Raw genomic sequence first — 24,730 nt, 5'->3', positions numbered from 1 at the left:
TAATGAATATCAATCAAGTTGAATGATGATATATATATAATTTAGAAAGGAACTTTCTGATCACCAACCAAAAACTGAAATTCTAAGAAGGAAAAAAAAAAAGCATTTTTAATGCCTTTTCAAAATACTCCCAACAACCTTTTGGAAATTTCACAGTGAAAAACTAAATCAAATCATATGAATTTGTTTAAGTTGGCACTAAATCCTGTTTAGTAAGTTTGAATTAAATTTAATGCAGTTTGGTTGAGTATGGCATCCCGCTGGTCCAGAAAGAGTAAAATGTTGTATGTACTTGTAAGTAGTACATAACATATGATTGTTAAACATTCAGATATTCTGTGGTGATGGTAGCTCTTGTGTTTAAACAAGTTCTATAAAGAGCTGTGTTGAAAAAAAAAGATGCCAATTGTGAAAAAAACTAAGTAGCCATGAAAAATGTGTTGCTTGTATACTAAGCCTTAATATTATCAGACCAGAAAGCACATGTTTAGTGTTAAAACTGTTGTTCATACAACTTAATGTATTGCTAAGACATAGTATTCTGGATATTAGATAAAATCTCTTTACACTTACATCAATAGCATCCACACTGTAAATTAATTATTTCACTAGAACTGATATATACCATACAAGGGATTTTCTGCTGTCATCAGTTTACGTAAATGGCAGCCTAACCTCTACCACTGAATAATTCATCCAGGTGTTTAAAAACATGAACACCGGGGGATAATTAATTTCAAAACTTTTTCATAGCAACAAGATAACTTTGCATAACAGTTGGAAAAATTTGCATAGCATCACACCAACACATCTGACACAGTCTCGGACATGTGTGATACAAAAATAGAGCATCAAGTTGCTTGAATCTTAAAAAAACAATATTCCAATGAACTATTTTCAGTTGAAAATATTTTAACAGTACACTCAGTATTTTTATTAATTCTTAATCTAGAAAATGTTGCCTTTCCTCACTAAGCTTATTCATGTAATCTATTACTCTGTCCAGAATATATCTCTTTTTTTGTTTTCAAAAATGAAAATCAAAATTTGTTCTAAATTAAAAATAGGCTGTAATTTAAGCCTAACTCCTTAAAAATATTTTTTATCCAGCAATATTAACACTAAATTGAACATTAATTACCTTTAGGAACTGTGCAGAGAGAATCATATGAATCATGGATAATTTGAAAAATAATGGACATGGGTTGCAGATTTACCATTAATAAAAATTATATCAGGCTGAGCTGGCCATTTTGATATGTGTGTGAAGTTTGAAAATCTAAAAATAACGTATTGTACTAATGTATGATTACGTGATTTATCACTTCCACGGGATATTCAGTGCAGACAAAAAAATTGAGATATTTGTAATTGAATTCTTTCTATTGAACTTCAGGTTATTTTCAGTACTTTATTAAATTGTATTACAATTTGTTCACTTAGTGTAGTTACCATTACATTCACCTGCCATAAATTAAGCAATAAAAAAAAACGGTTTAGATATTAGGAAAGAAAGTAAATGAAATTGTATTACAATTTGTTCATTTTATGTAGTTATCATTACATTCACCTGCCATAAATTAAGCAAACAAAAAGAGGGGTCTGATATTGGAAAAAAAGTAAAGACATTGTTTCCTGAAAGAATAATTGTATAGACAGACCAATGTAAAAATTAGTAAAGAAATAAATAATGCTAATAAACAAAGAACCTACATATTTCTAAGCTTGTTTTCCTCTTTTGGCATTCATTAGGTCATCTTTCCACTTTCTGACTAGCTTTTAGGCAGATTGTATCTTTACATACCGTTTACTAGTTTAGAAGCATTTTCTATACAGTTCAGTTTTAAAGTTCAAAAACAAAAGTGTAATCTGTTAAACTTGCATACAACTTGACAAATTTGACATTTATAGTTTTTTTAAATAACCAGTCATAAACATCCAAGGCTGTAAGATTTCATTTCAGTTACAGAAAGTTTATTTTATTAGTTTTGGTTAGTTAATTGTGCTGAGAAATACAGTAAGATAAATTATCTTCTTGGTTAAACTGGGCCAAGTGTGCCGTAGTGTTTATTGTGGATTGAAGGTTCTGTGGTTTGCTTCCTGTTTTACTACAAAAAAAATAATAATTTATGCAATTTGTCTCTGTGGCTGTATTATAAGAATGAAGATAAAATCTCTATTTGGTCTAACAAGACTTAGCAATGGATGGTGTTTATTAACTGCCTTTAGTCTATCACTTCAAAATTATCGATGACTACAGAAGATAGTCCTGAAGTAGTTTTGTATGAAATTCAACAAAATAAATGCTTGTTAACCACTTTACATAATTCTGTTTGAATAGTTTTAGTTGATTCAATATATATTAAGAAAATATTACAATGTCATGTTTGGTTTGAAAAAAAAAAAATATATATATATATATATATATATATATTCTGTTGAGTCAGTGTACCATTGCTGCTGGTAGGACAAATAGGATTTTGGATTTTATTTATAGGAATATGGAATACAAGTCTAAATAGTTTATCATTTCATTGGTTAGGTCTCATTTTGGAGTATGGTCATTGGCTCCTAACTTAAGAAAGACTTGAATTGTTGGGAAGAGTTTAAAGGAGGGCTATTAGTATAATACCTGGGATGGAAAGGTTATATGAGGGCAAGGTAATATTTATGAAATTTTCTCTTGAAAAAAGTAGAGGTAGAAGAGATTTGTTTGAAGTGTTTAAGATTATTAAGAGTACTTGTATTATTGATACATCATCTTTGTTCATATTTAATAGTGAGAATGGTAGGACAAGGGGACATAAATATAAGCTTTGACAGGGTAGGAGTCACTTTTAGCTTAGACAGTTTTACTTTTCCAACATGGTGGTTGATTTTGGAATGGGTTGCCTTCAGATGTAGTGAATGTGGTCGTTTTAACCCTTTCACTGCATAATTAGATTTCATAGTCAGTCCCTAATCAATGTCATTTCTCCATCAAAAACATAGTAAGTTAGCAGTATATTTCACTGTATTATGCATTATGATATATGTCGCATTTCAATTGCTTATCTTGATGTTATGGCATCAAAAACTAAAGTTATGGTAAAACACAGGGAAAATATGACAATCTACTTGTATCTCTCGGTGCCTTGTGTTGTCTGCTGATTGCGGCCCTAGCCGAGGGATTGTTTATACTTTTGTTTCCTGCTCATGCTCCCAGATGTCTGCACACCCAGTGTTTGGCAGTAGATTCAAGTTTGTGGAGGGTTGTTGCTTTCCATTCTATAAAGGGGAAAAGTTTTTGAAGTCGATATCCACTGTCAATGACAATTGACCTTCTATCAGCTGTAGTTGCTTTCTGTGTTGATAGGGTTAAGGGAACTAAAAGGAAATTTTGAAAAATATTTAAAGGATCAAAGCTGGATTTGAGTTTTTTTAAGTGGATGAGACAGCCTTCATGAACCAATAGGATAGGCTCCTTGTCTTTAAAAGTTATGTTACATTAGGCTGTACAAAACATTTTATATTTTTCATGTTATATGTACATGTTTATGGATTCTGTTTGAATGTAGAACCATGACTATTTTTTTTTTTTTATTGTAGTTCTCTTAATTGCTTGACTTTCCTTTTGAATACATTAAATGAATTGTGTAATGCTAGTTGAATTTCAACTTGTACATTAACAAGTTTTGCTGATGGTATGAATAGTCTAAGTTTGAATGTTTGCTATCCTCTTTGCTTGCAACTTTTTACAATCAAGAAATGAAAAATAACTTTCAATGGAAAGTATAGTAATACAGTATCCCATCAGTCTTACTGTTACCACACAGTTTAAAAGAAGGCTTTGATTAAGTATTCTTCCTGTCATAGTAGCATTTGATAGTAGTAATTTACTGTATAGTAGTAAAAGAAAATGACATTATTTTTAGGCCTATTGGTATAAAGAAAATTTAAAACTTTTAATAGAGAAAAGCACAAGGTTTTGGGAAATCTCCAGCATCAAGAACTTTTAACAAAGATACTGGGGAATTTAAATTCTTTGAACACATATTGCTTATAATGGCTGGAGACGGCTTGAATAGGTAATGAAGAAAAATTTTAATATAAGTTTAACATAACAGCAAATGTACAACATTTCGACAAGGTTTTGTCATCATCAGGTACATATTGCTTATAATAAGCCATTAGGCATATTTTCTTTATTACATTTTCTGATGGATAATGTTTGGGGTTAATTGATTAATAAAAAAGGTTATATATTTCATCTGAAAACATAATTTAAATACACTTTATTGATGAAATGTTTTCTTTTTTAGAAAATTATCATTATTTACTCTTTCAAGGGTTTTTGTAGATATTAAGTTTTGTAATTTTACTCTTACAGTGTCAAGAAAAGTCTCCTTTGGCAGCTCAACATTTACAAAGATTAATAAAAAAATTGTTGGTAATTATTTCTCGTCCAGCACGGCTCTTGGAATGCTTGGTAAGTACCAAATAATGATTGTAATAACTTTTGTTCATTATGATTTTTTGTTACAATAATGCAGTTGGTCTTATTTGAGTTATAATATTTGTGTGAATTTTGTTTCTAGATAACTTTGGTTTCTCACAGCTTTCAAATTGAACTTGAAAGTATGAATTTACATGAAAGTTATAACTTGTATTAGGAGGATTGATAGTTATTATGGTGAAAATACTTTTTTTCCTTTTATGTTGATTTAAACAGTTACAAAACAATTTTATTGAGATACTAGTCTGCTCATAATACTAAACTGTTGATTAAGTTATAGCCTAAGGACAGTATTCTCGTAGGTAATTTTACACAAACACTGGATAGCAGTTTTATTTTGAATGATTTTGAGAACTTTAATGTTTACTGTGATTTATTCCTTGAGTTACCACTGAAAATAACAGAGTAGCCAGCTATACAAACTCTGTCTTGAAGTTGGTTAAGTCTTGTTTAATTCTTAATCTTATAGTATGTTTATATGTAGATAATGCCTACTAAGTTAGTACTGATGAATGCTGGTATGAATCACTCCAAGTAAAAGACAAGTTTTATACAGGAATTTGATCCAGAGGATTTCTACCGACTACTAGAAGCAGCTGAAGGACAAGCCAAAGTACTTCAAGGAGTTAACCCAGATATTCCACAGTACATAATCAATAAATTAGGATTAAACAGGGATCCTCTATCAGGTACTTCTCTTTTACTGCACAAAAGTAAGGAAAGGTAGCAATAGTAATACATTTTATTATGTTCTTTATTTCCTTTGTTTTTAATTGCATTTCAATAATTTTTTAAATGTAAATAATAGATTATTCTTCAAAAATGATATTTCATCTGCTAATTTTTCATCTTTTTCATCCCTATAATACAGGGAAGAAAGAACATTTGTTTAAAACTGAATTTAGTTTAATTCTTTGTGTGTTGTTAATAGACAATTTCAATTAAAGTGTTAAAGGAACTTATTGTCACACACACACAAGCTATCCCATAAACCTGGGAATCTAAACATATTTTCTATTTATTTAATTAACAACAAAAAATAGCATGTACCAAAACAAATGTTCAAAGCTGTTTACCATTATTACACACAGAGCAAAATGGTAACTTAATTGTATTTATTCAATCAGAATATTGAGTTTTCAATTAATTTAGTTGTATAAATGTTGCTTCTAATTGGTCTTGACATTTTACAGGCAACATCTTAATTGTTTTTACGGTATTTCGTACACTTATGTACCAGTTAATATGTTTGTTCTTTTAAAGAAACTGTTTTACCACTGTTATAAAATTCACCCATCCAGATCATAATACTAACCCAGAATGGGTTGAGTTATCAAACATTAGAGCATTATCTGATGACTGAGTACAAAGAATGTTAAATTTTTTTATCAGATATACCTGAATTTGTTGTTTTATATATGCTTGTTTTAGTGTGTGTGTGTGCTTGTTGTAACTTGCTTATGTTTAATATATTCTCATTAACTTCTGAATGTATATTTTAGTTTACAGTAGTGTTTATAACTTTTTATTTCCAATACAGGATAATTTATAACATTACAAAGTATCCTTCATTGGGGAATGCAGTCAGCTTATGTAACTCTAGTGCAAACATTTATATTGAAAGTATAATTAAAAAATACAACTCTCAAGTCCATGTATCTCAATCATTTTGAACCAGAAATGATGTTAAAATGTTTTATAATATTTACTTAGTTGATTTTAGAACTAAAAACTAAAAAATTGAAATTCATAGTGCATGTAAAAAAGGAGTTCATCCAATAAAATCACAACTTGCTTATACCAATCCAAAACTTGAGAAATATGTTATTTTCTTTGTAATTCTTCATAGTTTACTGACAAAATATAAGCCATAATAACAATAATAAAAGAAAGAAATGTTTGCATGCCTGTATCTTCAACGAAGACTCACTATATGAACATGTGTCTCCTGTAAAGGGGAGTTATTTAGCTTCAAATTGATGTAAACATTTTGGTTTTCATTTATAATGGAATATTTTGACCTCTGTAAGTTCTGAAGAAGAGTCTGGTAAAACTATGCTTAACTGAAAGGTGAACAAAGTGTTTTTTAGAAATGGTTATGAGGTAATTGAACCTGGGAATTTGTTTTGAGACACTTTCATGTGTCTAGCACTAAAGTTTGTTTTGTATTTATTCCTTCTGAAAGCTACAGAAATAAGTTAATTGGTTATATATGTAATTTTTTGATCAATAATAAGTTAGCAAATCCTGGTTTCAAATGATTCTTTCATCTTTTCTTAGTTTTCTATATTGTGTAGACCAATAATCATTTACAAATTTCTATACATTTTTTTGAGGTTTTATTGGTGTGAAATAAGACAAACTATTGTTATTGGTGGGGGACAAACTTTTCTAGATTTTAGGCTAATAACAAAGAAAGGATAAAACTAAGACAAAGTGTTTGTATTGTTTTTTGTATAAACAACTTGTTTATAATAAACTTTCATAAAAATGCAGAAGGTAAAAAGTCATACAAATACAAAGATGCACCTGAATGGTTTTCTTTACATATAAACTACGTATTCTGTAGAAAGTTTGTGTCCAATTTTAGGCAGTTTCATTTTATAATTTCTTTGTGTAGTTATAACTGTTTGGGCTCTGTCAAACCAATGTACTGGTCTTCTGGGGGTTAACAAACTATTCTTGTTTTTAGATTTCACTCATGAAGAATCTTTAGGCGATCATCCTGAACCTAGTTCCCTTGAATACAGTTTGGCTGCAGAGGTAAGGACTATTTTTGTTATTGGTGCAACAAAATAGTAGTTTTTTTTTGTTTGTTTTTTTTAGCTATGAGAGAAATTGTAATTATAAATATAAGAACTAAAAGCAGTGTAAATGAGTGTTCTCTTATCAACATATTTCTTTTGCAGTTCAGTAGTGAGTTAAGAACCATAATTTTAGGCAAATATTTTTTGCATTCACTAATTTTTGCACAAGTAGTTTTTGTCAAATCATTTTATGGGTTATTAGTTGGGCAGATTACATCTGCCAAGTAAACATTTGGTAATGGTTATTAATTTAATATGAAAAGTCTTGTGTTGGTTAAGAAGAATTTCTGAATTAATTCCTTTGTTACCAAATTTGTACTCAATACATTCCATCATTAAGTCTATAATAGTATGTAAATGTTTCTTTATGTGAATGCCTTAAAAAAAGTGTTAGAAATTAATATACAGTGTTATACAGTTTTGCTTTTACTGTTTTTTCAGACAGCTGTTCAAATCAGTAATAAGGCCAGACCTCCTTCTGAAGAAGATTTTGAAATGATAAAACTAATCAGTAATGGAGCTTATGGGTGAGTTTCTTAGTTGTATATTAGTGCTTAGTACTCCAGCTTTGTTTCTAGCATTATGATAGTTTAACATTCTCCTTTGTATATTTCGGTATCTGTCCATCTATTCATTTATCCATCCATGTATCTGTGTATTTATATAATGAAAAATATTAACTCTTTTATTAAGTTTCTCTCTGTCAAATTTCTCATAATACACGGAGAAGTTAAGCATCCATTGCAACTTAGTTTTATGTCTAATATTAGAGAACAATTACTTTTAATTCTGGGGTAGATTTATCATAAAGGTATATATAAAAGTTTACTCTGTAAAAATAATAATTGATATTTTATACCTTTAACATGGGTTGGGCATGACCTAGTGGTAAGTATGTAGACTGCAGGTTGGAAAATCTAAAGAGAGCCCATGATATATAGATGAACATTTTCTATACTTTAAGCTCTGGGTGTATTATAACAATGACAGTCGATCCTGCTAATTGTGTAAGAGTAACTGTGTAGGAAGTGGGTGCTTCTGAGTGATTTTATTCCTGGTCAGCAGTTTTTAAATTAGAGGCTGACTATACCTAAACTTTGAGACTGACTTAGCCATTTAACTTGTGTATTGCATAAGGTGCCATTCAGATTGAAAATACTGAATGCCTGCAGTGTATGTGTAACCATAAATGTAATTGTATTTCAGCTTTAACTTGCCTAATTATGTAAATTAGTAGACTGAAGAAGTGTTTTTTTAATGTTTATCTAGGTAAATCACTGCACATTTCTACATTTAGACATGTTTGGTATGAGATGGTGTATACTATTTATTGAATATTGCATAATTAAGAATTCCTTTTGTATGTTAATATACATGAAATATATATGTGTAAATGTAAAAATCTTGAAAAGCTTCCTAGAAATGAATCTTTGATCATTTTTCAAAATATAACTCTTAAAAACATATAATTTATAGTCTTGTGTATTTCAAACACGTTTAATATAAAAAAATATTAAAGTAATAGTTACTTTATGCAGTAAATATTTTTTCAAGTAATATTGCTATCAAGACTTTCATAAAAATGATTTGATTTTTTTTTAGTGTTTTTAGCCATTTTGGGTTAGTGCTGAAAATATTTCTGATTTAGTACAGTGAGAAGTTAAAAATTAATATGTTTATTTAAAGTTTTTGTGAGTGTGGATGTATTACTAACTAAAGAAAATTTAACACCTCCTATTTTTTAAATATTTGCTGTTTGAGAGAGTTTTTTTTTTCATCTTTCTCAGAGCTGTATACTTAGTGCGTCACAAAGCAAGTAGACAGAGGTTTGCCATGAAGAAAATAAACAAACAGAATCTGATACTTAGAAACCAGAGAGAACAAGTTTATGCAGAAAGAGATATTATGAGTTTTACAAACAATCCATTTGTGGTTGGCATGTTCTGTAGTTTTGAAACAAAAGTAAGTACCATGCATTAGTTTGTTTATTCTAGAGTATAATATTACATGTGACCATTTTTTAATTTTTTGTAATTCATAAAAACTTTTTTGAAATCTTTAGATCTGCTTTATTATTTGCACTTCAGTAAAATAGTGAAATATGTTTATTAATGAATCATGACTGGTGATAAAATCGTACTTTGTAAGCATAATTCAAGCTACTTAAATACTATTTGGAAGTTAAAGAGAAGTTACTTGTGTATATTTACTTATTTATTTCAAACTAGCATATGTACCCATTTACTCTCTCTCTGTACGTGCTCATAACCATTTTGTGCTTGTTATAGTTTTCATACTATAACTTTTAATATAGTAAGTGTATCTTCACAAAATTTGGCAGACTTTTAGGAAACATTACAAAAACTCAGTTTTTTAAAGAAGTATTTTTTTACTAAAGTTTTGTCTGTGAATATATCAGATCTTATTTTTTACTAGTTCAAGTGCAAAGAGAATTCTAAATTAAGAATAGCAAAGTTATTCATCAACCAATAAATACTATTTACTCACAAATGCTTAAATTTTAGTTATTTTTATTGAAACATAGAAGAATAAATAAAAGATATTTTGAAAAACAAAGATTTTGAGCATTTACAGTGTTGTGAGATTTTGTGTTAATGCGTTGTACGTGCTAAGCTTCGCCGTAAACCTTGTTTATTCTTCAGAGTGGAGGTTGAAGAAACATTAATTTTTGTAGGCTTCAAATATACATTTTAGAAAACAAAAAAAAATTATCAACTTGCTATATTACTCTACACAAAATCCCTGTAATTTATCTGGGTTTCTAAACAAGTTATATATGACTAAAGAAATCTTGTATCTGTTCAAATCCACAACATGGTCATCACACTTTAACAGTTTTGGTGAAATTATAATTTTCTCCTTCAAGCTATTTACAAATGACTGTCAGATTTACGTTCACAGGAAACTGCTCTTTCTCTTGGTAGTAAACACTTCGTGAAAAGAAGTAGGTGGGACTAGACAAGAGGTTTCAAAAGAATGGATCAGTGGGAGGAGCCACTGTACTAGATTGGCTAAATATATTAACATATCAGTAATTCAAAGAAGTGGGAGGTTCTTATTTTACATTCTAGCTTGTATGTATCTCAAATTTGAGGTACTAATTCGTTAACCACTGTACACGTTGCATGGTAGGCAAAATAAAATATAAACTGAGCAATAAATAAGATAGGAGGTGTTATGTGACAAACGAAATTGATATTTTTTCTTTAAATGTCCTTTAAATTTAAGAAATTAAAACTTTAAAATTTGAATTATAAACTATATTTTGATGTCAGTTACATTGACACAAGTAATAATAATGTTACTTAATAAAATTTAAAAATAACTCTTTTAAAAGGTTTTGATGTGCACTCTATAACTTACCCACAGTGAAAAGTTTAATGCATTGACCGGAAACTGTTTGCATATCTTTCAGCATCATTTTTTTTTATTTGGTTTGTTTCATTAGGAGCTTCATTTTACCGTATTAATTGTTTTCCCTCTGCTTCGGTTATCCTAATTTTTCAAACTTTTTTTTGATTTTGTTGTACCATCCATATACTTTTTCTTTCTGTGGATAAGCTACATTTTTTGGATTTACTAACTACATTTTAATGCCAAGTTTATTTGTATACATTGATAATGAAGTAGTTAATTAAATGTTGAATGTAACTCTATAATAGGTTGTGACATGTGCACTTTGACCTAACCAATGCAAAAGGCATAATCCATGCGATAATACTTCATACTACAACGAGTAATCTATATATAAAAAAGTTACTGCCTGTTTGTAATGTTGATAACACTAAAATTACCTCAGTGGTGAGAGGTGGCCAGACCTCAAGTGGAAGTCTTGTGTTCAAATAAAAGTACAGTTAGGATTTTTTACAATCTCTTTTATTGATAAGTGATTATGTTTAGAGCAAGCTCTCTCAATATTCAGAAAAACATGAATACCATATTTTTTAAATTATTCTGAACAAAACTAAAAATAGTTTTGATGTTATTTAAGTTTTAAGTTCTTCAAAGAAATCCTCTATCTCCCCTAGTATGAGAACTGTGATATTTGATCTCTCTGTCTTCCCACTTCTCTAATTTATTTTAACACCCTTCTGAAAAGTACAGATTTTAACAAAATTACTCATTATAATATATTTATTATTCAGACGAAGCATACTTTTTGTAGCCTTCAATCTTATTTGGTTTCAGAACCATGAACTAGAAAATCAGACCCATCCTGCCATGCCCATCTGTCACATCCTTTATTTCACAAATTTCTAATAGTTCTCTCTAATGATTAATACTATATTATTTATAATCAATAGAAAGCCAAAGTTGTAATTTATCAAATAATACAAAAACTAGAAGTACTTGTGCAGGGCCCCCAAAAGTGTTCTCTTTCAAGTGTAAATAAAACCAAAATTATTTCTGGCTTTGAGAGTTCATATGTCATGCTGTGTTGTAGTGTACAGAGTGCATAATTATTTTTATGATTCAAGGCATGTACACATTTTACTGACATTATGACAGTACAAATTAAACTTTCATTATGTGATGTCATTTTAGTTTTGACTGACTAACAGACAACACACTACCGTTTAGTGGTGCTAGTGGTTAAAATAGGTGAGCCGTCCAGGCAGCCTTTGGTCTACTGTTGGGAAAATGACGTTGTTTTCTGTACAGTCTGTTTTGCTTCCAGATCAAACTTTATTCCCATGGAAAACACGGTGACAAGCTTACTGAATTTTTAATGACTCTTATCGCATAGTTAGAAAGCTAGAAAAATTATGATAGATATCGAACATTGTCTTGTTTTTAGTTGTTATTATTCTGTGTTCTTAGGTGCATTATTTAATTAAATAAAAAAGTATTTATTGCAGTTGTACCATTAGTATAAAAAAAAAGTAGGGTTAAATTTTATCGATAGTTGATGGGAAAAAAAACCAAAGAAGACCCGTGTAAGTACCATATTTCTTGTTTTTCGTGTGTATTCTCTATTTATTATTATAATAGTAACTAAAGTATAAACATCAGAAACTTTTTAGGTTAGATAAGGATTATTACTTAGACATGATTCTAAAGGCAATAAAACAGTAAAATTAAGTGTATAAAGAAGAGAAATTATCATTACTGTTTTTCTCAGAACAACTAAATGATTAATATAACAAAATAAACTTTCTGTAAATGATATTAAATCTTAGTCTTGGATGTTTGTGACTTATTTTAAAAAGCTGAAAGGCTTGTTTCTTCCTTGAAAAAAAGATTTGATTGAATTGTCACCAAGAAAATAAATTACAATCATAGTTTTTGAAAGTGATTTATCTCCAAAAGTCAAATTTATAAATAATGTATACTGTTAGAAGCTTTAAGCTGTGGTTTCCTGTTACAATTTGCAGTCATTCCAGAAAGAAAAATGGGTAATTTAGAATTATTTCCTAATTTTTTATGGTTGTTATGAGGGCAACCAAATTGACCAACCTTGTATAGAGTTATAGTATAGAAAATAACTCATAACATAAAGTTTTTCTGAAAAAAAACATTTGATTTTCATTTAAGAGGTCTTGGGGATCACTCAAATGGAACTTGAAAATTTTCAGGTTACAAAAGTATCTCTAATCTTAACATGAAAATCACTGCATTTGGAGCAGTCAACACTCTAACACCATATAATTACAGATCAAGTTTTAGTCAAAATTCTGATTAGTTGTTTACCAAACACTTTTAAAGTTTACTGAAAGCTTGCCAAATTTTAGAGTCATAGTACGTATATCACAATGGTTACATGGTGGTTACAGGTGTAAAGTACACAAGCCCATTGCAATAGGGTTAATAAATCTTGGCATAGTTCTATTAAACTAACTTCAAGCAACTACCCTTATTAAGAACTTCAAGTGAAAGATAGCTAACTGCTTAGATTAGCACTAAGAATGATTTAAAAGTAACGTACACATTAATGAAAAGTGTTCTAGTAAAACATACTGACAAGAGGAACTTAATACTATAATAAATGTGCTAACAAACTAAAACCTCAATCATCAGTTGTTACCCTCTCTCTCTGTGATATTTTTGGATATAATAATATATTTAGTTAAATATTGTGTATGTTAGAATTCTTAACTGTCACTAACTTTTTGAATTTATTTTATACTTTGATCCAGTTGTAAACCAACTTAGGTATATGTAGACTGTATTACATTTTTGTGTTTGTGTATGAAAAGCAAATAACAATAGAACTTAGGCATGAACTGGTATTATAAATATATATTTTACACTATGTGCAGATTTATTCCTAGAAATAGCAGTTTGTACATGTTATCATTATTATGTAATGAGCCATTATGTGTTTACATGACTATGATTCTGTATTAAATTTAATTATATTTCATTTTTATTTCAAACTTTTGAATTACAACTTAGGCATTTGGAGTTAGTTAATCTCTTTTGAACAAAGCACAGGACAAACATAAAAACCCAAGGTTTAGATGGTAGTGATTTTTTTTATTTCTTACAGAAATACTTGTGCATGGTTATGGAGTACGTAGAAGGTGGTGACTGTGCTACACTGTTGAAAAACATGGGCCCATTGCCTGTTGACATGGCGAGATTTTACTTTGCTGAAACTGTATTGGCTGTAGAATACTTGCATAGTTATGGGATTGTTCATCGAGACTTAAAACCTGACAAGTGAGTTTTTGTTTGGCTATAAATACAGTTTTTCAAGTATCAATTGTATTTTAATGTATTTACAAAATATGGTGAGATAACTCCTGAAGTTCATGGATGTCCCACTCTGATGAATAGTTTGTTCCTCCTAAGGAGTTTTTTCTTGATCAGAATGGAATGATGTACGTTTTTTAATATGAATAACAAATGGTATTTGTACTAGTTACTGTGAAGACCTGTTTACTCTGCTCTCTCCTTTTGTAACATTTGGTTTTGTTAGGACTAAAGTTTCAAATAATCCAACAAATTTGGATGTGTAGAAAATAAGCTATAGTGCTGGTTGATATTGAGATAATAAGCTTTTTGTGAATTTTGTTTGGTCAGACTTACTTTATATATCTGATATTAAAATGAGTGTGTGATATAATGAAAAAAATTGAATGGGCTGTTACGAATATAAATATCCTTTTGGAATATTGATATAAATTTAGTTATCTTTCATTCAAGACAATTATCTGGAAACAAAAAAATAAATTTAATAAGGTTGTATTTAAAATAAACTTAATATCAAGTTTTTCATCTTATACAGATGGAATATTGGTTGTAAAAGTATAGTAGGTAAATAATTATAAAATCATATTCATTGTAAATGATAGTTTTTAAGGCAGAGCACAATTACAACCATATGAATCTCTTGTTTGGAAACAACTTTATCTAATTTTTAACATGTAAAGTTTTTTCTCATAGCATATAGCTTATTAGGAGTATATTTCATTATTAGCTGATTGTGTATTTCTGTCAAAATGATTTATTTTCTGTGCAGCGTAAACTATTAATGAGAAGTTGAGGATGCTGCTCCCTGTTTTTTTGCTTTATTATTTAACTGATATATGTCAATGTTAGTTTTAACTAAGAAAATATTTATTTTCAGCCTCCTTATTACAGCCATGGGACACATTAAGTTGACAGACTTTGGGTTATCAAAAATTGGCCTAATGAACTGTAAGTATTTTGAAACATATATATGAATAATACATTTCCTGGAAACAAAAGGTAACGGGAGTAGTGAATTTTTGTATATTTTACAACTATAAATTTTATTCCAATGCTGACAAAGACACTGTATGACTCATGCTTTAATATGCTCAGAACTAAATTTTATGTCTTAAATTTTTTTTTATCTAACTAATGATAATTTGTTTTGTGTTTACTGTTTTTTGTTCTACTTTTGATATTAGAAGAACTTTTAAGGGTAACTGCCTTCCCACAACTGGCTGCGGACAGTTAAAGGCAGTAGGAGTTGAGACGTTGTGGGTATAAGCACTCAACTCTGCACTCTTATTTGATTTTCCATGACTGCTAACTAGTTTTTCATCTGCATTTGGATTTTGTATGATAGATGAAATATCCCCAACACTTTTTGGTGCTATCACCATAGACAATTTCCGTTAGAACTTTAAGGTTACAACTGGAAAATTGCAAAGGATTTTAAAATACAAATCATTGGTAATATTAAAGCTATGAGAAGAGAAAACCACTTATAAAATGTCAGTTACCCAGTTAGTTCTTTGTTACATAAGTAAGGCAAATTAGTCATGTGACCTGAAATGACTTGTCATTCAACTTCCATTGTGTGTATGTAAGTGGTCTGACACACTCTTGTCTTAGTTATACCTGTGAAGTGACTTGAAAAGTTTAAATGCTGATTGTGATATAGAATTAGAGTACCAATTAGAAATTATGTTTAAGAAGTGAAAGAAATGGCTTATATAATTAGCAGTTTGACCACCACTGTTTGTTTTATCCCAGTGGCCTACTCTGGTATTGGATGACAGTGTTCTGACTGTCACGACATTTATTGTACCTCTGTTATTGAGCAAAATGCATTGTTGGCAATGGATATGGCAAGCATAGTATAGTTGAAATACTATTATACACTTCTTGGAAAAACCATAAGGGACTAAATAAAGAATGTAGTGTTTAAAAATACACTAAGCATAATTCAGTTGTCTTATGATGAATATAATTAAAATAAATGTGGGTTTAATCAGGATTATTTTTTGTTTCAAAATTAAAGATTTACTCTTGAAATTAAAGTTGAAGATTTTGAAATTGCTAATATCAATCTAATTTGATAGTTGAATTATTTCAAACAGATCTGCAACATTAATAGTGCAGTATTTATTCTCAAACATAGTAAGATATAAATGAAGTAGATGGCACTTGTGCACAGATCAAACTGAAATGTTTTATAGATCAAATTTTACTGTTCAGTTAGTCAGTTTTGTATATGCCTTTTTTATTCTTATACTAAGGTGTGAAAGTGTCATCAGATATTTGTGGTAAAGTTATATGGTAAAGTTATAGTTTCAGCTTTAACAATGTTTTTTAAAATACTTCATCTTCTAATTCATCACACAAATATCAGTTTTCTCCACAAATAAATGTTTGCAGTTTCTTATAGTATGCTTTTACTAACTTGTAAGTGTATTTAACATATGTACAACTATGCACAAACCATGACTTTTTTTTTTAAATCAAAAAATGAGAAGTTCTATGTATTCCTTAAGCTGCCTTGTAAGTACATGATACATTTAAGATGATTTAAGTTCTTAAATGTTTTTTTCTATTTCTTATCAGTCCAGTATTTCTGTTGTATTTTTATCAGTTTTATTTCTAATTGGAAATTTAAGTATGTCGTGATCTTCTGTTTCAGTGGCCACTAATATGTATGAAGGATACTTGGATCGGGAAACTAAACAATTTAATGATAAACAAGTCTTTGGAACTCCTGAATACATAGCACCTGAAGTTGTTTTACTACAGGGTTATGGTAAGTTGTTAGTTTTGATAAGATTTAGCCAATGGTTTTATTATAAAGAAATGAATGAAAACATAAGTACCAAACCCAGATATGAAATGATTTATATATTTTGTTATGATTAATTTTGGGCAGTTCTTTAATATGTGTATATTTTGTTGAAAATCAAGGAGACTTAATTCCTATATTTTATCTTTTAAGCTAAGTTTTAGTGCTGACTTTCCTCTAAGAAATGTAGCTGTAGATGTTAATTTCTAATGAAAAAGATGTTTCTTAGTTGGAATGGTTTCTCATTTGTATCTGCTAGTGATGCATAGAATTTTATAAAATATATTTTTCAGTCATTTAATTTTAGGAAGATTTTGTTTTATACAATCATTTGGGGGAATGGTGTTGAACACCATTATGTAAATATGACATATTTCTGTATTGTTGTTTTTTTTCCTCTTAATTAATAGGTTATTCATATTACAATAAAGTCACTAGCTGAACCCAGGAACAAGTCTAACTGGTGGTGAATCTTTCTATCTATAACATATAATGCACATTGGGTTTGATGAAATAAAAAGAACAATGTATGGTATTGAGATCCCACTTTTCCTGTATGATTAACAGGTAAACCTGTTGACTGGTGGTCCATGGGAATTATTTTGTATGAATTTCTTATTGGCTGTGTTCCTTTCTTTGGAGAAACCCCTGAAGAACTTTTTGCCCATGTTATTAATGGTATGTTGACATTATAGTACTTTTGTCTTTATATAATAAAAATGTCTGTGTATTCATCTCCAAATAATTCATTTATTGACAGCAAATTGAAAGTAAACATTAAAGGAAAAAGCTGTGATAAAGTTCACTACTTATTTGTAATATTTAGCTGTTTCCTCATTCTTTCACTGAATTAAAAATTAGGTTTGTCATTTGCATTTAACTTGAGGCGGGTGTACAATTTTGTGGTCTGATGTATAATTGTTACTCAGTTGTGAATAAAATACTTCTACACCAAGAATACAAGAGATACACGTGGACCTTAAATGTATAATATACTTAGAAGAAAAGTTTAACAGTTATAACACAAATATATTTCTAGTACACTGTGTAGTTTCTTTAAAATCCTTTTTAAACTACTGTACAGCCAATGAAGACATGTAATTCATTAGATTTTTACTGTGCACGTAATCAGTGTTATACCTTCTGAAAAGTACTTGATCTTTTGGTGTTTAAACAGTAGGTAGAACTAAGTGCTAAAACTGAGTAAAATGGATAAAACTTAAACATCTTTCTCTTGGAATTTCATGTGAAACACATCTTGTTTAGATGAAATTGAGTGGCCTAATGAAAATGACTGGCCTGTGCCTGATGATGCAAAGGAGTTAATTACTCTTTTGTTGAGGCCAAATCCATTTGATCGGCTAGGAACTGGTGGTGCTCATGAAGTGAAAGATCATGCTTTCTTTGCATCTCTTAATTGGGAATCTCTGCTGCGTAAGAAAGCAGAATTTATCCCACAACTGGAAGATGAAGAAGATACGAGTTACTTTGATAGTAAGTATAATTTTATTATGGTGACTATGTTGTTTCAGTGTAATAACCAAAAAGTACTTAGAAATATCCAATGTTTGGTGTGTGAACCCTATTAATTTTGGGGACAAAACATCAAGATCACCATTGAAAAATAATTCTTCACGTACAAAAAAGAAATATAACTACAAAATACAAGCACATAAACATAACAAAAGGTAAAAAAAATAAAAGCTGATTGATATTTCTTATCAGTGTTTTGTTGTAATTTCCTTAAACTTTCATTATTTAAAAAAATTCTAAATAAGCAGTACACTATTTACGGTGTACAATTCATATATTTGCCAAAAGTGCCTATGATTTTCTTAATGATACCATTCTTTTGTTTGAGGCACACTTAGAACTTTTTTTTTTCTTTCTTCTCTCTTATTAGCGAGATCTGATCGATACAGTCATGAAGTTGAAGACTCTGAAGAATTGGAAGATACTGATGACAGTTCTTTCTTCAGAAATTTTTCATCTTGTTCTCCTCGTTATTGTAAGGTATATTCTCGAGTAGAGAAGGAGTTAAAAGAAGAGAGTTTCACTAAAGTGAGCAAATAATTAATTTATAATTAGTAATTAGGCACAAAGAACTCTTAATTTTGAAATATCAAATTATTTTTGAACAATTTAGGACTACTTGATGTGGCTAACTACCAGCTTGTTTTTTTTTTCAGGTTCTGATAATTATGATATATAAATATAAGTAGTATAGTTTGACCAACTCCTACCAAAAGTATATTGGTTGTATGTAAAATATATGATAAAAAAATAAAAACCAGGTAATATTCATAGGAAAGAATAGGTTTGAAAAGTATTTCAAAAGTGTTAATTCTTTTTTTTTAAGTACTTTTTTTTAAACAGGAATGCCATAATAGTGGTTTTGGATTTTATTAGTTCTTCCACATGTGTTTATTGTCTTAATAGTTATTTCTGTACTTTCTTAACAGCACTTGAGAGAAGAATCAACTCTTCGTTCATCGGGCAGTTTTAACCTGTGCCAGTCGGATCAGTCTGACAGCTCTAGTTCACAAGGGAGTAGTCTGTGCAAAACTCCTGAAAGTGGGAAAAAATCAGTTTCAAATCCAGACTCGTAAGTAGTGGTTTCGAGTTTTCAGGAAGATTATTTTTGAAATTAATTTTATATTTTGTGGCTTTTGTTTTTTCCAAGATTAAATTTGGTAATTTTAGTGCTAGTTTTAATGATAAGCCAATGAAAGTTTATTGGAAGGAGCACATTTATTTCTCTTCATTATTTTGATAGTAAGCTTGATTATCAAGTTTATTGATCTGTAATGCTGGAAAATGATTGTATAGTGCTACTCCCTAAATTGATATTTCAATGTTTTATTTTCTCAAGACTTGGATATTTCTGTTTTAGGTTGAGTAGTTAACTTAAGATAACATCTTTAGAATATGGCGTTCAATATTTGGATGATATTTAATACCTCTTACTTAGAGAATATTTATTTAGGAAAATTTGTGATATGGTTGTGAGATTTCCTTCATTCTGTTCAACTCAGAAGTAAGTTGAAGTGAGACATAGATCAAGCAAACTTTTGTTTGTAAACTCCAATGTTGAATTTTTGTATAAGCTTGAGGATCTGTAGCAAATCTTAGACTTTTAAAGTCAAATGAAATAAACTTACTGGGCGACAAAAACTTGATATTTTAGATAATTATGAACTTTCTTATGCTGCTTGGTTAATAAGATATCCTGTAATATTAATTTAGTGCTCTAAGATTAAAAAGATTGTCTTCTAAAGATGTGTAACTGATGCTGCATTCCATTTACACTAGTGCTGAAACCCAGTGTAAAAGTATAATGAGTGATATTTGAGTACAAGATAAAAGGCAATATTTTTTATTATTAATTTTTTTTCAGAATTTATGATTATTGTACAGCTACTGAAACATCTATATTATAGTACAAATTGACTTTTATTGCTAGCATGTCCTAAAGAAAATTCTATTCTATTTAGGAAAGGGTGCTGTTCGATAATACTGTTGAGACTGATTAATTATTATGAAATTTATTGTATGTGGGATTGAGTGATGAGGAACAATTATTATATAGGAAACTTTGTGATATGAATGAGCTATTTGCACTAACTATTCATGAATAAATACTGTTTGTTTTTAAGATTCCTGCCTGTAATAAAAGGAAATGGATAAAGATCTCTGTATAATAATAATAATAATAATAAATAATTAACATTTTAAAATAGATTGTAATTTAAAAGATTACCAACTCCAATCCCATTTTATATTGTTTTTTTTTCAATTTGAAGCACTCTAAAATGTATTACGTACAGCTATTTGAATTGGCCTGTTATATCAGAGAGAATTTATTATTAAGTGAAGAAATATGACTTCCTCTGTAACAATACAGTGTGTCTTTGTCAAACTTTAGGTCTCTAAAAAGAGGGAAATAAAGACCAAATGAGATTGAATGTAGTGCACATAGACTAAATATTTTATTTTTTATTCAGAACTCTTCAACCAGAAGCTCAGAGTACTCCGGATTCCTCTCAAACTGAGTCAGAAGAAGTGTCACCTAAGGTTCAGAGACGTCGACGACCAAGTGTAAAAGAGTTGCTGCCACGTTTCTCAATCAGTATGGAAGACAACAGACCTTCTGTAGTGGCCATACCTCCAGATTACAAGGAACTGTCACCTGTCAGTGAAGGCACTGCTCAAAGAGTGCAAAGCAGAGCTGTTAAGTCCAGGAAAGAGATTTCTCCTGTACCACTTTCGGCTAGAATACCAATACCCTCGGCCCCAATGTCTTCTAATGGGTATCAACAGAAATCTCGCTCGGTCATCAAATCAGCATCTGCTTCTGGATTGTCGTTGATCATCCCAGCTGGTATTGTTTTGTTCATTTCTAAGAATTGGTGTTGCAAGAAAAATTTTCTAAGCGTGTTAATGAATGAAAATATAAACATTGTGGTAAACTTATTTCATCAAACTAAGAGTAAAATATACAAGTGGAGTGTGAAGGTTCTCCTTTATCTCTTTTACCATGTGATTCATTCATGGACAGTCTTGAAACTGAAACATTAAATTAAGTGAAAATGAAAATGGAAATTTGGATAAGCTATACTGATGATACATTTTTGATATAGCCAGAAGGTAAAAAGAATTTAATTAATTTTGTTAATTATCTTAAAAACATTGACAATTTTATCAAACTTGCGTATCAGATTGAAAATAATAATGGTTTAACCTTGTTTTTGGATGTGTTTTAATAAGTATAAATTGGAAAATGCTGTTTATCATAAATCATTCTTGGTAATCATGCCCCCCACATCAAAAATCATTTAATACTAAATCTCAAAAATCACTGATTATTATTCTTATGTAAATAGATTTTTGAAATTATGCTGTAATCAGAAAAATATTAACAACAGGTTATTATTAATTAAGTGTATAGCAGTAGAAAGAGGTTTTAATCATGAAATAACTGACAGAGCTGCCAAGAAATTCAAAAATTACAGGTATTAACAAAGAAGGGATGGGATTATTATTTATATCTGTCTTTTCAAATAATGTAACAGTTTAGAAATATAATAAATCTTTCCTATTATATATATATATTGATGAACAAAGTCAGCCAGATTCTTAATATAGTGAAAGATAAAACTGATCTAGTGGGAAAAGCTGGTGTATGTATAGAACAAACTAGAAGGGATTTCACATACAAATTGAATGAACACTAAAGATAGTATAAGAATAATAAAAGATGTTGTCTTTAAGTGAACATATTAATGAAAGTAAACACATGATTCAATGGGAAAAAAACTTATTTTGGCACAGTCTACGTATATTACTTGTAATAATATCTACAAATCTATTGAGGGACAAGTTTTTAGTAGGTGGTGTGAAATTCTTTAAAGTTGAATCAGTATGTAAAGTTTGATCATGTATATATAGCTTTTAACCCAGGAAAATTATTTCATTCCTGATGATGGCGAAGAAAAATGTTGAAACATGTAGACAGTATGAGACTATATGTGATCTCGGTGTTTTTATCTTTATACAGTAAATTGAGTAAGTGTTTTATTGTCATTTGTTAGTGGGGACACTCTCATGTTTGAATATTCATTGTGTGCCATTAAATGTTAGCTCTTTTAAAAACTGTTTATGATAGTAAATTGTTATAGTATATCACCTCTTGAAAAGAATGTTGCATAAGATTTCATTAGTTGTACAATAAAATACTTAAACTATTGATATATTTTCCAAGTGTTTAAATCTCCATCAGTGCAATAGTTTTCAATCTAACTATTACATGATAAGTCACATCTAGGAAAAGCAATGAAACAATTGTGAAATACCCTTTTTTTTTTCTAAAAATTATTACTCTAAAAATTGTAATTTTGCCCATTTTTCAGAAGTAAATAATGAGAAAGTTTTTAAAATAAACACTAGACAGATATATTACAAATCTAAACTTTTCAAGATAATTATTGTTGAAATATGAGGTTTTATTTGATATTGTTTCCATGAGAATGAACAATGTTGGCAACTTTTTTATTTTTTTAAACTTCAGACCTTCAATGATAAATAAACTAATAACCAGGAAAGTCACTATGTGTTATACATAATATTGACATTAAATTACAACATAATTGCTTCCCCTGAAATAAATGCTTCATTACCTCTATCCATAAATAATTAATGTATATTACTGATTTGTTCAATTTTTCTAACAGATGATATAGGTGGCTCTCCCGGTGAATCCAGTACCAGTTCTCGAGACACGTCACCTAGTAGGGACACAAGCCCTCTTACCAATCAGCTCAAACCTCCTATAATTGTCAGGCGAGGGCCACGTGGATTTGGTTTTACAGCTAGAGCAATTAGAGTATATTTCGGTGACACTGACGTTTACACTGTTCAGCATCTCGTATCGGTAAGATTATGGAGCAAATCAAATGAAATGTGTGATAGTAAAAAAATGTTTTTTTTAATATTTTTTGTCTATAATTAAAGGCAACTGTTGTTTAAAGCTTGCATATCAATTTATCTGCATATTCCTTTCAAACAAGATTCTAGTAAAGATATATTTGTTCTTTCATTTAATAGTTTCTTTTTGAAAACAGTTCAGGATTCTGATTTTTTTTTCTAATCAAGGTGAATTATCTGTTTCAAAAACAAAGCCTTTTGCATTTTCGTGATAAAATTTGTAAAGATACAAGTTGCAGATGATACTTCTACAATTCTTATTTCTTTATATGTGATGAGAAACTGGGAAACATCTGGTTTGAGTTTGTCACTGTCTGTCGTAGATAACGTGAAATATTGTGAGATCAATAAAATAACAATTTCCCTATTATATAATGAACATCAGAGTACAAGTAAGAACTAATGTGATTGATTGACTGTTTGTTTAGTTCTAAGAGTAAACTTTAATTCTGTGTTTAATTAAAGTTGGAACTTTGTATGTTTCATGACAATTTAAATTATCTTCTGATAGGCAATGGTTCTAGTATTTAATTTTTGGTATGTTGATACCATTCGCTTTATTATACAAAATGAAAATTTTGTCCTTTTTTTAAATAAGTTTTCTTCCATATGTTCTACTCTTTTTGTTTTTTTATGGTGAATTTGATATGAAGTCTGAACAATTGTTGTTATTGTTTTTTTGTTGTGTGTGTGTGTGTGTGGAACTTTTTTCTAATAATTAAGTGGACTACACTTTGGATTAACTGTTGTAAACCCCTTCATTAATTGTATTTTGGGTCACAATATTTGGTTGCTAACTCTTAGGATATTTGTGTTAATTGAAATTCAGTAGCTGATCGAAAGTAGAAGATTGACTGTATTTATTCTTGGAGCAATGCCCTGTATGTATGTCTGTGAATTCATTGAGAAGATTTAATCCGACTTATATTCAGTAGCTGATCGAAATTAGAAGATTGACTGTATTTATTCTTGGAGCATTGCCCTGTATGTGTGTCTGTGAATTCAATGAGAAGATTCAATCCGACTTATGTGATGTAATTTGAGAACTGTAAATAAGAGGAGGTTAACAGTAATAGTTTTATTTTGATATCCATTGTCTACTTAAGAGTTATCAGGTAAATTGATAACTGCAACTAAAATTATCTCATTGGTTCATTTACATAAACTATTGGATAATGTTATTTTTATAAGGCAACTCTTGGCTTGGCTTTTTGGACCTCTTAAGCAGTATTAAATTCATTGTTTCTACTGGAATAGTATCTGTGTAAGGGAAGCTAGAGCTTATCACAAAGACTTGTAGTGAATCAACTTTGAATTGATAGATATGTATTTATGTAATTACACACTTAGTATCTAAATGTTTACAAGTCTAGAATTTAATCCAATATATATATATATATATATATATATATA

At 29.5% G+C, this 24,730-nt stretch overlaps 1 protein-coding gene across 4 annotated transcripts in view; it reads left to right on the top strand.

Moving 5' to 3' along the window:
• LOC106469689 (microtubule-associated serine/threonine-protein kinase 3-like) overlaps positions 1-24,730 on the top strand; it is an 83,554-nt gene that overhangs the window by 52,486 nt on the left and 6,338 nt on the right. For 3 of the 4 annotated variants that reach the window (XM_022398269.1, XM_022398268.1, XM_013930196.2), the window contains exons 10-23: positions 4,370-4,468; positions 5,052-5,184; positions 7,188-7,258; positions 7,744-7,829; positions 9,090-9,264; positions 13,814-13,986; positions 14,897-14,967; positions 16,682-16,798; positions 17,402-17,512; positions 18,101-18,328; positions 18,738-18,895; positions 19,297-19,439; positions 20,839-21,215; positions 23,065-23,264. In XM_022398269.1, coding sequence (XP_022253977.1) covers positions 4,370-4,468; positions 5,052-5,184; positions 7,188-7,258; positions 7,744-7,829; positions 9,090-9,264; positions 13,814-13,986; positions 14,897-14,967; positions 16,682-16,798; positions 17,402-17,512; positions 18,101-18,328; positions 18,738-18,895; positions 19,297-19,439; positions 20,839-21,215; positions 23,065-23,264 — 2,142 coding nt within the window. The remainder of the gene's footprint in view (positions 1-4,369; positions 4,469-5,051; positions 5,185-7,187; positions 7,259-7,743; positions 7,830-9,089; positions 9,265-13,813; positions 13,987-14,896; positions 14,968-16,681; positions 16,799-17,401; positions 17,513-18,100; positions 18,329-18,737; positions 18,896-19,296; positions 19,440-20,838; positions 21,216-23,064; positions 23,265-24,730) is intronic. The other variant, XM_022398270.1, reaches the window with a different exon arrangement.

This window comes from Limulus polyphemus, unplaced genomic scaffold (genome assembly GCF_000517525.1).
Source record: "Limulus polyphemus unplaced genomic scaffold, Limulus_polyphemus-2.1.2 Scaffold3613, whole genome shotgun sequence".
NCBI lineage: Eukaryota > Metazoa > Arthropoda > Merostomata > Xiphosura > Limulidae > Limulus > Limulus polyphemus.
Note: the sequence above shows the minus strand (reverse complement) of the source record. Positions and strands in the feature narration are given on the sequence as shown.